Genomic DNA, 14,142 nt, shown 5'->3' with positions numbered 1-14,142 from the left:
GGTGGGAACCTCTTATAATGTCCAAAACAGGTGTGCAGACCTAAGAACTCAGTGCAAAGATAATGGAAACCCCTGAAAATGGACAACATAGGTCTGTAGAGACAGAAATACTTCATGTGGATGGCAGGAGCTCCTTATAATGGACCCAACAGGTGTGCAGACCTGGGAATTCAGCACAGAAAAGGCATGAACCCCTTATAATGGGCACAAGTGTTCAGACTGCTCAGGCCTGGAACTCCGCACAAGAATGGTGGGAGCCTCTCATAATGGACACAGCAGCTGTGAATACCTGGGAACTCAGCACAGGAATGGTGAGAGCCCCTTATGTTGGGCAAATCTGGGAACTCAGGGAAATAATTATGGAAGCCCCCAATAATGGACAACCTAGGTCTGCAGTGCTAGAAAGATTTCATGTGGATGGCGGGAGCCCCTCATAATGAGCACACCCTTAGGTCTGATATGGATTTTGAGGGGAACCCTACGCTAATATTTAAAATAGTGGAGTCCCCCAAAATCCATACCAAACCCTTATCTTAGCATACAGCCTGGCAGGCACCCCCTGAAACATGCCAGGCCACATGCCCTCAGCATGGGGGGCTCTGCCCCCCCACCCAAAGAACTTTGTCCCCATGATTGATGGGGACAAGGGCCTCTTCGACACAAATCTGGACTGTGGGGGTCTGCAGGCAGGAGGTTTATCAGAATCTGGAAGCCCCCTTTGACAAGGGGCCCTTAGATTCCAACCCCCCTATATGAATGAGTATGGGGGTACATAGTACTCCTACCCATTCACCCAAAAATAACAGTTGAGTGTAAGAAAAACAACAAGAGGCAGTTTGACAAATCCTTCATTAAAAATTAATAATGTCCCCCATGGTAGCTCCAACGTTAATCACGATAACTGTCGCCGACACAAAACCCCCCCAAAAACAACAAAGTCTCCCAATGTTTTGACAGCTACGGTGTCTGACAGTTCTTATATAGTATGGGGTGTGGTGATGTCATCCAAAGACCCCGTCCCTTGTGACATCACTAACCCATCATGCCCGGGCAGTGATGTCGCATGGGGTGGGGTCTCTGGTTGACATCACTGCTTGGCCATGCCCAATAGCTATATAAGAACTGTGTACAAGGGCGGGAACCTTTGTCAGGGTTTTTTTTTTTTTAATTGGGTCTGCGGACATAGTAAACGACGTTGGAGCTACCATGGGGGGACATCAAATTTTTAATAAAGGAGTTGTCAGAAACCTGTCTTTACCTGATTCGGGAGGCTCGATTACAGTCAGGATCGGCACAAATATTAGTAGAGTGCATTACACACAGGGCGTATGCTCTCCCTGAATGGCAAGCTCCCTTTTCTGGCTGAAACATACCTGATGCACTCTTACATTGGGGTTACCTGTGCACTGTTCATTCGTCTCCCCCGGTGGCTTCGGGCTGGGTGTTCCATGTTTCTCAACTGCAATCTGATAAAAATAGGATCTCCTGAGGAAGCTGCAAAGTGAAACGCATATCGATCCCTCTAATCTGATTTTCTCAATGTTTGCCCCAATATGTAGGACCTTCTCTATAGACCAACCACAGAGTACATCATATCTATGGGTATACCCTCAGGTTCTCTTGTGTTCCCTTAGGACACGTATTTGGGACAATACCATGTACATTGGAATACTTGTTTTCTATGTCTGTTCTTACATAATGGTTTTACCATGATTATATAATAAATTACATTGTTATTCTATTGAGTGCTCTCTTTTTCATTGGGGTCTACTGGTGGCTACCAAATTAAAGGTAATATTCAACTCTGGTTCTTTCTCTGAGTTGTCAGAAACTGTCTCCCGTTTTTCTTATGTAGCGCTCACCCCCGAAGGAGCCGCTGGTTGATTTGGGATCGGCGTATTAAGTTACCAAATTCTTCTGTCTAGGGGTAGTACTTGTGAGTGTGGATAAAAGAGCAAGTGTCCAGCCAGTAGCGTGAGTTTTCAATGCTTTATTCCAAGGCCAAAATCAACATGACACACAGTAGAGAAAAGGGTTGATGAGTTAAAAGAACTTGTATCATCAGGCCTTGGATATCAGAAGCATAGAGAGCAAGCCTGCTCTCAGCACAGATGATTCAAAACGTTGCCACCCTCGCCAGGGTGGGTAAGTGCCCCCTGGACAGGCAATTAACTTGAACCTGGCAGCCAAAGGGTCACTTGCAATAATCAAATCACTGGGAGGAAACCACGCCTCTGCCACAGGCTTAGTAAATTTCAGTATAGTCAAAGGATAAAGAATCCTCCCAGTAAGTCCTATTCTGTAGGGTCACCTACTGACAGCAAAAAGGGGTACCTGTCATGTGGCGTGGTGACCGGATACCCGGGGGTTCGTCCAGGCCTCGCGAACAACCTCTGTACTTAGGTTCTCCCGAGCCAATCCCCCACCGTTCAGCTCCCAGCTTAGGATCTGGAACACAGCAAGCCGCTGGGGTTCCTCTCTTCATCAAAAGAAGGCTCCGCGAGGTGCATAGCCTCAGCCAGGCAGGCAATGAGGATGGGGCCCGTGGATGCGCGCACCCTAAAGGTGGATGCCGCACCTGGATCTCGGGCCCCGCAGAGAACAACCGAAAAAAAAAAATGGCGGGTGCCACAGAAATATCCCTCGCCAGCACGCCCAAAGAGGGGAAAAAAAAAAAACCTCTGATTGGCTGCTGGGGAGAACTGTTCTGTCAGAACCCCTATAGTGCCAACTGTCACCCAGGGGTGGCAACGCACCCCTGGACACACAGACTGACCCACAAGGCAGTTCCGAACTGGCAACAGCACAGACTAACAATTAGTGAATGGGAGCAACTGAAATCTCCAATTCCCCACTAACTTTAGTGTAATGTCCCACTAACTTTAAAGGGGGGGGGGGGGGGGCGCGCTACACTTATAATTTTTTGGAGTGAATGGGTAAGTGTACTATATACCCCCTACTCATTCACATTGGGTCCCCCTTTTCTGGCCTGCCAGGCTGCATACTCAGATAAAGGCTCTGGTATGGATTGGGGGGGGGGAACACTCCCATGCTTTTTCCAATGAATTTTACATTGCCTCTAAACACGTTGCATGTCACAAGATGGATCAGTTAAGATGGTGATCCAACTTCCATTAAATGCAATGGGCTGAAATCGACCCAAGTCAAACTAAAGTAGTGCAGGAGGAACCTTTTCAAAAGTCAGACCAGTTAAGACGGCTCTCATAAGGAAACATTGATTTTATAGGTCATGCTCAAAGTCGGAGCGCATGTCGCACCAGTGTGAACCGGGCTTTACTCAAATCCGTACCAATACATTGGGGAAGATTTACCAAAACTGGTGAAACTGTGCATAACCAGCGTCTAACCTAAGCATGTTCAATTGAGTCTTTGACAACCTGCAAGCTGGTTGGTTACTATACACAGCTGCACCAGATAGTTTTAGTAAACCTCCATTCAGTTCATTTACCACTAAAAAGGCACCAATTCACAGCCAAGTGAAGGAAATGTACACTGGGTACAGACACCTCACCGTCCTGCTACCCCTCCATCACACATTTGTCCAGATTCTCTTATACCTAGTTTTTAGGGTAGTAGCTGTAGGTCTCAGGTGTGCCGACAGCATTTCTCTAGGGCACAGGTTTCAAACACAAGGCCCGCGGGCCAAATATGGCCCTCACACCTCTGCTGCAGGAAAGCTCCAGCCCTCCTCTTCTGATGCTGGGGGTGGCTCTTGACATCTAATGTAAGGGGAGAGGGATGCGCTGGACATCTAATTTTACAGATACAACCCTCCTTTTGAGGGCAATCATAATGCTGATGTGACCCACAACGAAATGGAGTTTGACACCCCTGCTCTAGGGGTTGAATTCAGCCCGGATAGGCTGTGTCCCAGAGTGAAGTCAGGCAGCAGGGAGATGTAATCGCTCTGCTGCCCACGACTGCACAATGAGGGCAGAACTGCAGTGATGCAGGGTAGGCGGTGAGATGTCATCTCTCTGCGCCCTCACCCATCGGCCCGCAAGCCCACTCACCTGCTCCCCCTGGGCAGTAAGTGTTCTGCCCACATGCTCCTGTTACCTCTGCACTGGGCTCCCTTCTCACAGTGGGATAAGCAGCGGAGTGGCAGAACGGGCTTGGTTAACGGCAGTTCTGCCACTGCTCTTGGGCATCAGTTTGCCACCCGCCCTCTGAAAGTGCCGCTCAGGGACCCATGGTAGGGCTGGCCCTGCCAATATGGGATGACAGTTATGGGGAATTAATGAAATTGGAATGGTCCGATTTGTGCAAGAGTAAGGGGGTATATAGCACAATCATTTCAGAAAGACCTTTGTACTAAACATGGGACTCCATACCAAAGATTTAAATGTTTATGTCTCAGACATGCCGTGCAGGCACATTCCCATCAACTTAAATCTATAAATATCAATAGGGATGGGACAAACACCCGATTCCGGTCGCACAAACTGGCAAAACAAATAAAATATTTTGCGAACATGCAAACCCTATGAGACACGAACATGGGGGAAAAAAAAAATAAAAAAAAAAAAAATCACAAAAGTGCCAATTTTAAAGCCTTATATGCAAGAGATTGCCAAATACTGTTTGGCAACTTGCAAAAAAATAAGTTAAAAAAAAAAAAAAAAAAAAAAAAGTTTGCCCTGGGAGCAGCGATTTTAATAATGCTTAAAGTGGGGGGGGGGGGGGTTTCCTTTGGCTGTAAAGTGGGGCATCCATCTTGCGTTGCACTGTGCCGCAGCAAAATAAAAAAAAAAATAAAAAATTAAACTTGCTCACGGCTTTGATGCATTGTATTGAGCCTTAGTGTGGGGTGTGGACTTGAGCCAAGATTACCCAAAGGCACCCTACCCTTGGCCAATCATGGTTCACAGAAAGCACATCACAGTGTGATGGGCCAAAGCATGCAGGTCAGGTGCACGCTTTTGCCAATCAGCAGCTGTCAATGCACTGCGATTTCACAGTGCATTATAGGGCACTCTGTGGCTGGCAAACTTGTGAGCGCCTCATGTTTTCTGGAATGACCGCCTGATGTTTGAGTCAAACTTACATGCAATGAACATCGGGACCATCCCTAAATATATCACTAGTGGATAAAAAGGAATACCAAACATGGTTTCATTTCACAATACGGTATACTTTATAATAAAAAAATCTGCCATCAAGGACACATTGGGTACGAGACTTGGGGTCTATCAGATGACCAATGGGCAGCTGTACCGTCAGCAGTCCCCATGGTCTCTTCATCCCCTATGCAAAAGCCAACATAGAATATATACCTGAGAAGCCATTTAAATGGAAGCGTAGCCACTCAACCCTATGCCCTAGATGTAATAGACACCTGGCTAATTTAATACAGGTTATGGAGATTCCCCAAACTCTATTGATATTTTTCTGTGGGTTGTCTCTACTACTATTAACGGTATCTTTGGGTCAAAGATGCCGATGGAGTCAGGTATATACCTTTTGAGCATGTCAGACAAAGCTAGGAAAAAATAGACTTCTTACTATTGGTATGAGGGTATTTCAGGCTTGCAAGCTCATTGCATTAAAATGAAATCAATAGACAATGATTAAATGTATTTTTATTTTTTCACAGACAGCACATACTGCGGCTTTTTCAGGGATTTCCCAATGAACACTGCACACACCATGACAACAAGAAGACTAAGACATCCGACAGCCACCAACACCCAGAGCTCCGCAGGGGCAGACTCTTCCCTCGTCACTGCAGCCGCAACATCCCTTTGTGAAGGTCCAATCACAAGCAGAGGTCCCAGAGTGGTCACAGTTTGTCCCTCTTCTGTGTGGGGTTCTAACAGGAGAAAAGTGAGGTCAATGGACACATTTCTGTACAATTCCATGCAGTTTAAGAGCTTGCAGTCAGTCTAGCTTTTACACAAGTGTCCAGAAGTGAGCACCCATTTAAGACCCTCAAATCCAAAAATTGTTCCTTCAGTCAATATTGGACAGAATTGGGATGAAACTAAATGGTTAACTTCATAGGTTGTGGTATGAGCCGTTGGAGATTTTTCCCCTATTCCAGTTATGATAGAAGTGACAGTGGGAAAGTTTCCTTTGGTGACACGCAATATAAAGCCATCAGGATTCTAGACTTTCCAGCCAGGTTTTAGACCTTCCACTGGTCCTAGGGGAAGATGATCAGCCACAGAGTCTTAACTAGAACCTTCAGGCCCCTGGTTGGGGGGGGGGGGGGGCTAATCTAGGACACTACAGCAAAATAGCCTTCAGCATTTGATCCAAGCAGATACCCATCCTAGAGAGGTTTCGTGAAAAGGGTTATTCTAATGAATCCCTGTGCACCACTCAGATTACCCAAACCTGGAGGATTTACTTAAAGGAATAAATGCAGCTCCCATTTATTATTACCACCTTTTCTGTGAACACAGTTTTGCCCACAAAACCTCAAGTGATCTATAGGGGAGCTCCCTCCCTTAAATAAAAAAATAAAAAAAAAAATCAGATTGCCACCCAATGGTTTGACTTCCCCTCTATATCAGGAAAGCTAGCTTCTTCCAAAGCCTTATAGCAGGGGTAGGCAACCTTGGCCCTCCAGCTGTGGTAAGACTACAAGTCCCATGAGATATTGCAAGACCCTGACACAGGCATGATGGGATTTGTAGTTGACCACAGCTGGAGGGCCAAGGCTGCCTACCCCTGCCTTACAGGCCTTTAATGTAGGAGATGCCCTTGGTTGTACAACTAGGAGAAACCCCAAATTCATCTCCACAAGTGCATCAGCGGAGTTTGAAATTAAACCCTTCATTACATGCTCAACAGGAGTGGTTTATCTTATTCAGTGCCTGTGTGGGCTACAATATGTGGGCCAAACTAAACATCCATTATATGGCCGACTCAACTGACACATAACTAACATTTTGAAAGTTTAATAACCACTCTGTATCCACTCTGTATCCAAACACTACTTATTGGTACATAAGCCTAACAGTCTTTGGGATAGATAAATTTAGCCCCCATTGGGGGGGGCAGTTCTCTGGTAAAGGAAATCTCCAGATTAGAAATGTCATGGATCCATAGGGTTAAAATCATATGGTTTGAATGTTGTCAATGCCTGACAATTACCGAGTAGAGAATTTAATCACTTGTGCCAATAAACTTAGCGTGAATCTCGGATGGCAGGTAATGTTCAATTCGTTACATTTTTTTTTTATTTTTTTTTAAACCAAACACCCACATTCCTTGATTGTTCATTGAAAAGGTATTGATGCCATTGGTTTTAATATCTAGTGGTTATTTAGGTTGAGGGCTAAAATGACCCAACATTAAGTATCAATTTTACATTTGATGTTGACCATGGGGGGGTCACTTTACCCTGTGAGACCACAGTGATGCCCCTATTGGATTAGAATAATAATCTCCTGGCCTCCGCCCCCCCCCAATTTAGTACTTGCCAGGACAGTATTGCCATTTTGAATGCCATTGTGTACACACGCACACGTTGATACCATCTTAATATGGTCATTATGCACCCAATATTATTGGTTTGGGTGTGGTTTTGTTTGCCAACCACTGGTGACAGTGGTTTGCCAATAGTGTTCTTACAGTACTAGTGACTGTTGGGTCCTTTTACGAGTATTTCCGTTCAGTATGATCTTGTATAATGGTTCCTCCAATTTTGTTCTTATTTTAGCCTAAGTTTTTGTCTGTATGTTTATACCGTTTTTTGCTCAATAGAAAAACCAGGGGGGGGGGGGGATTAGGTACTTGTTTAATACCAAAGTTGTCTCCTTATGATTGGCAATTAGAGACTCTTAAAAATTGAATTCATAGCACATTACAAAATGGTAGGTTAGTTTCTCTCCCCTCCCTCATTATGCCAAATTTGGGGTCGACCCGCCCGAGGTGGGGCTTTGGTTGCATATGGAATTTAATGCGGTGAGTCAGCACACTGTCCGTACCCCAGGATGTCAAATTGTGACGAAACATGTTGGTAGGAGGTACATGCTGATCTCACTGCACTGCTAGGATCACAGAAGGATGGGTGTTTATACTATAGCCAGCCTTTTATGCTCTTACGAGCAAGTGCATTACCTTATTTTTATTAAGTGTGCAATATTATGGAGAGTCTCCTTTCTGGGGCAACTGAGTCCCCCTCATTGAATGAGATTGGCTTCTTTGGATCTGGCTCAAGGACCTAGACCATCTGTCCTGCTCCATCATAGGAGAGGCCTTTCCCAGATGAGAGCCATCACCACTTGCCATCTGGCAAGCGTGCAATGTGGAGGGATTTGTGAATCATTGGCATCACGAGAGGACTCTGAAAAGAGATCCACCAACCTTCATTTTGAAGAGCGATTCACCATTTTAATTTTGGCTTATGCCCATTATGTACTTTGGTATTATGCTGTAAAGAGCTGCGCTATTTACCTAAATGACAATTTGAAAGTCATGTCAAAAGTTACTCCATTACCTGTTAATGTTCTAAGTGAAGATCACCTTTAGGAGACATCTAGAGATCACCTACATTCATAACATTGAATCTAGCAGCTGCCAGTTAATAACTCACCATCCAAGACGTCCCTCTTGCCTCTTGGTCTTCCAAATCTGCCCCTTCCTCCGGAAACCAGACCAGTAGGGTTGCTGCAGGTGCCTGTACCACAACACTGGCAGATACTACTGGGGCCCTCAACTGCAGACCAACTAGAAGACAATTAGACAAGTCTATATTTAGAAGCAATACTTGAAGTTCTAGTGAACCAATGCCGTAGAGTAGTATTTGTTAACTTCTTGGAGCCAATGCCTACGAGATGCAGTAGTGCACTTGAGTTAGAGCAACAAGTACTAAATATATGCTTTTATTAAAAATTATTAACCTTATCTGCACAAGTGCATAGATCATGTAGTTTCATGTGTTGGAAATACAGCCCCCCCCCCCCCATTCCTTGTAACGTACACTCAAGACATGGCACTATACAGGTTAATGCATGACCTCTGACTGTAGCAGAGAGACCTGATATTTTCTGAGAAGCTTTATATATCCCACAATCCCTGGATCTGAGTTCTGCAGTATAACTAGTAAATTGGATCAAATTGAAGCCCTATTAGGCATGCCTCGTGCATGCTCTACTTCCCTGAAGATTGGCCACCAAGCAGTGCTCATGTGATCTCCAAGGTTTTGATCACGTGGCATCTGTGGATGGACTAGGAGCAGCATACACATCACAGCAGTTCACTGGCAGATCGGCCAATTGCTACACTCACTTCCACTGAGCTGACAGGTTTATAAAAAAATCTGGGTTGAAGGGGGGGGGGGGGGGGGGGCAATAGGGGGGGCGGCAGCTAATTGACACCATTATAGATTCCGTTTATGACCATAATTAAAAGGAACTGAATGATTTTTTTTTTTAAATGTAGAAAACTGAATTTAGTGTGATTTTATACTAATGGGAATTTTGTTTTACCGTGGTCCAAGGCTTAAAAATGTACCACTCACTGAGAATTTGCTAAACAAAACCAACACAGACCATAAAACACTATTGATCAAAGTTTGAAGACTAGCACTCTGTCCGATTTGTATTGCCATCTGTATCCCTGCTGCAGATTTCTTCTCTCCCCACACTTCACATCTGGTGAAATGGTTGTACTGAAATTAAACCGGTCTAATGGTGCTTTAGTAGGGGGGGGGGTCCCAACATTCTTACACAACCAATTTTGCCTAGGTTGTAGCAAACATATCTATCTTAACTGGTCCAGTAACACATGCAGGAGCTTTTCAACCAAAACTAAGAATTTAAATTATAGATTTAGTAGTGAGCCACTAGATGCCCAATACTGTGGGTGAGGCTCATGATGCCCAGTAAGCGTGGATTGCGAGTATGCTGATTTTTGACACCTTATGCTAGGCCCAATTCTGATTGACCACATTACAAGTCTGCCCAAAACATTAGCTTCTGCAGTTGCCTTGAAGCATTGGCAAGACAAAGTAGTAGAGAAGCATAGGTTTAGCATCCCACCCAGAAGGTTTGCCCTTTCCTACATATATTGCACTTTACCATCCCTCTTTCCCAATCCAGAAAGAAGAAGTGCATAGGCAATTACAACCTGAACAGATAAAGGCAGTTTATGTCCAAATGGGCATTTGCCACTTCCAAGCTCAGACATGGCTGCATGTTTTAAGAGATAGCCAATGCAGGGGTCTCCCACACAGACCGGTATTGGTGGGGGCCATGGCTAGACAGCAGTCGCCACTCCAACACTATGCGGCAATGCCCGCCTTCTCCTGGTTCTTTGTGAGGAGCCGTTTATGATTCAGATCTGCAGCTCCTGCTGATAGGATGACTTTGTTGGCAGTGTGGGTGACCCTGCTGAGGACCGGCTGATACGGCCCCACTCCTGGAAGAACAAAAACATCCAGTGTGCATGGAGGGGCAGCTCCAGTCCTCTTGTTGGGAAGTGCAAACACCAAGGTGTTTATCCCAAAAAGCAGATGCATGGTACAATATGGATATGCTGGCAGGAGGTATTACCATTAACCCATGGATGTTTTTTCTCCATATGTACAATTGCTGGCCAATTTCCCCCATTAATTTCAAAAACCCACCTTGTTATTGGTTCAGAGACATTGTTCTAGGTACAGTACCACAGAAATGTGTGTAATAATCCATGGAACAAGCAGCAACCATTTCAGGTTACCATCTCACCTTTGTGTGGCTTTGCTATAGGAACAGGCCTTGGTCAAGGCATCAGGGACCTGGGTGGTTGCAGCAGCTCTCAGGTAACAGGTTATGTAGATCTGGATTGGGAAGTATTTAAATTAGGTTATCAGTTCTTACAAGGCACCCATCTGTATCAGTCAATGCAAACTGTCCTCACCAGAGAGGCATCATTTCCTAGAAATCGGAAAGCATCCACTGTGAACTGGAGCTTGTCTGGCTCTACCCTCGGGGTGATGAAGGCTGAAGAGGAGTCATCTTGCATTCCATCAACTAGACAGCTGTAGAAAATGGTCAGTTAAGAGTGAGGTCATTATGGCGACAACACAACCCCCCCCCCAGAAAAAACCCATACCCATTTTCTTCAATGAGGCCATAACTAGGAGAAGAGGTGGGATCAGGAGATATGGTGGTCACACATCGGTCAATATACAGGATCAGTCCAACGTGGTTCTGAGTGTCCACAGAGGCCTCTATGTAGAGGATATCTCCAAGCCGATAGATGGGAGAACTTCTAGGGCCACTCCAGTCCTCTATAGACAAGACAGGAGATTACATGTAAAGTTCAGACAACACTCCCCCCTCCCAATTATTTTCTTTGCTTAACTCACCAGTCATTAGCCTCAAGGAGAAGGACAGCCTCTCTTCTATGGACACTGTGGTGCTGAATGGAACCCATGTTGGCTCAATGGCTTTGCTGCTCACATTGGCATGCCTATACAGAGAACAGGAGTGTCAGTAATGAACCAGAATGGAAATCATGTTAATTTCAGGAGATCCATATTAACCATTTAAACACTGTCAAATGACAGTGCGACCCTGTGGCTCTCATTCTGGGACTGACATACAACATCATCCCGTTTTGCTAGGAGATGGAACGACACTGATCTCTGTAAAGAGCCGTGTATGTAGCTCTTTAACCATGTGATCGACTGTTGAAGTGCAGCCGATCACATGTAAAACACAGAATGCAGGTAATCAGCGCTTCTCGCCTCACACTGACTGTGGCGAGGAGAGCCAATCAGCATCTCCTTGCAGGGGACAACAAAACATGTAATCAGGGCACTGCTGGGGGGGGGGGGGGAGATTATTGGAATATGAAAAATGTCCAAAAATGACACCAGCAGTGGTCAAGGTAGCCTGGTATAACCAAATGGGTTGCCAATACTACCAGAAAAAAAATAGATAGACTTAGCCAAGCCTCTGCGCTGTGGTGGAGGGCCTGCAGCAGTTTAGTAAGGGGCATTGACCCCATACCTGATAAGTGGATAGGCCACCCATTTGATAGATTAGAAGGCTTAAGGCCCATCAGGTTTTTTTTTTGCTGTCTGTTTCCCCAATAACCAGATTAGTTACCAACAGGACTGAACCCAAGGGAAACCCCAAACATTTTTGGAGTGGTCAAAGAGGCCTAGGAGGCAATCACCACAATGGACACACTTGTTGCAGTGGCAAGTCATTGATGAGATTCTCAGTTTTATTTGTCAAAACAGGATGTGAAGGGGATTGTCTTGAATTGGGACATGTGTGCCGTTACCTGTTTAAATGTTTTTGCCTTAAGATATTTACCAGCAAAGATGCCTCGTATCCTAGTGTTGACTCACCGGTAGTAGTAGCACATTATGGGAACCACAGCTGGGTTTGTTCTGATGATTGGAATGGAGGAGGTTGGGCTGTAGGTCAAGTTGGTAGCATAGATCACCCAGTCTTGCATCATCTGTAGATAAAATCAGATTATAGACACTGCAGTGCTACTCATGAGTTAGACAAGGGGCACATCCATGGTGTGGAAATGGAGACCATGGATGTGTCCCATATCCAAGACTAGTCACCCAACCATCATGCTTCTAGAGGGATGAAAAAAAAAAAAACCCCACTCACAGGCTAGCAACTCAGAACAGCCAATCAGTTACATATTTAGAGAACCCCAACAGGTCCGCTTTAAAATGGTTTCAGGTTCTAAAGACCCCATCACAAGTGGAAAATAAATAAAGGAAAAGGGGAGGTCCATTTACTCTACTGTCCCAGCTCCTCCACTTTTCATGTAGCTACTAGGTAAAAGGTTGATTCCAAACTACCAAGTAATGGCTCAGAGTATGCGGACATCACATCCAAGATGGCAGCAGTAATTGAGGAGATCTGTACAAGTGAACAAGGTCAGCAGCATACACACCCACCGGTCCCCCTCACAGAAGAGTAACAATGGAATATTAACATGGAATATCAGCTACACAGTCCTTAAGACGGCACTGCAAAGTGCAATAACCCATAGCAACCAGGGTTTCGTTTACTAAAACCAATAAAGTTGAATAAAAAAAAAAAAAAAGTAGGGGGGAGTAGGGTTACCTGCACAGTGTTGCCACAGTCCTGGAGACTAATCTGGAAGATAACTTCATCAGCACTTTTGGTGTTCGGCTTGCAGCCTTGGGGTCCCAGGCTCAGATCAGAAGATTTCACTAGCTTTCCATTCCCATAAAAATCCATCAGGACACTGACCACCATGCGGTCCTCTTCACACTGGACACTGATGGGGGAACTAGATGAAATTACAGTCGGGGGCTGCTGGCGGAGCATCCCACCAGCACGTCCACCTGTTGAACCCCTCTGAGCCCCACCTCTAGAAGCCCCAAACCCATATACTGCATTAGTGCCTGAGTAAGTCCCTCCAGAACCCCCTCTAGAAGACCCCTGGCTCTGGCCAGGTACAACTCGTTGGTTATTCCTCCACCAGTCTGATTGGCGCCTATGTCTCACCAAGGCTCCATCCCCACTACATCCAAACCCTGGTCCATAAACCAGGGCCAAAAGCAACAGCCAACTACAGCAGCTCCTCACTCCTAGACCCATCCTGCCTGCAAAACCAACAGCACAATGAGGCAGGAAGAAAGAGCTTCCCTTTATACCCCTCCCACCAGTCACTAATACCCCCAGCTGGGGCAATTCATCACCACACCCAAATGGCTGCCTCAAAAAAACATGATTGATCTCTTGATGCTGAGACAGTTAACCACTTGCTGACAGCCGCCTCATTGGAGTGGAGCTACACAGGAGAATTTCAGTAGCTTAGTCCCATTACTATATTTGTTATGGATCAATCACTAGGAGTAGCAAGTGATCAAAAAACTGATGATACAAATGTCTCTCCATGGAGTACACTATACAACCAACATACATTAGCATAATCTCACATGACTGATCAATGTTTCAATCATGTGCAATTGAAAGCTACAAGATGCTACTGAAGACTACCAGTGTAGCTTATACCATAGGGGGCCATATATTTCAGGGCGCATTTTTATATTTGGGGGCGTGTTTAATGCAAATGGTGATCATTTGCTAGTCCTAGTGACTTTCAGCCAGCGATGTTGTTGGCAGGATTGGGTTTGTAAACTCTCCTATATCTCTGGGATCTGCTTAGATCCTGTTCTCC

General features: G+C 45.3%; 1 protein-coding gene across 1 annotated transcript; it reads right to left on the bottom strand.

Moving 5' to 3' along the window:
* Positions 1–5,586: 5,586 nt before the first annotated feature.
* Positions 5,587–13,597, bottom strand: LOC120933593 (zona pellucida sperm-binding protein 3-like). The gene is made up of 8 exons (XM_040346881.1): positions 13,059–13,597; positions 12,317–12,429; positions 11,324–11,427; positions 11,068–11,245; positions 10,873–10,993; positions 10,701–10,792; positions 8,567–8,700; positions 5,587–5,833 (listed from the first exon to the last, which is right to left on the bottom strand). The coding sequence occupies exons 1-8, from the start codon at positions 13,557–13,559 to the stop codon at positions 5,604–5,606; spliced, it is 1,473 nt and encodes a 490-aa protein (XP_040202815.1). The 5' UTR covers positions 13,560–13,597; the 3' UTR covers positions 5,587–5,603.
* Between the last annotated feature and the right edge of the window lie 545 nt (positions 13,598–14,142).

This window comes from Rana temporaria, chromosome 3 (assembly GCF_905171775.1).
Source record: "Rana temporaria chromosome 3, aRanTem1.1, whole genome shotgun sequence".
NCBI lineage: Eukaryota > Metazoa > Chordata > Amphibia > Anura > Ranidae > Rana > Rana temporaria.
The sequence above is the reverse complement of the archived record's forward strand: the minus strand, read 5'-3'. Positions and strand labels throughout refer to the sequence as shown.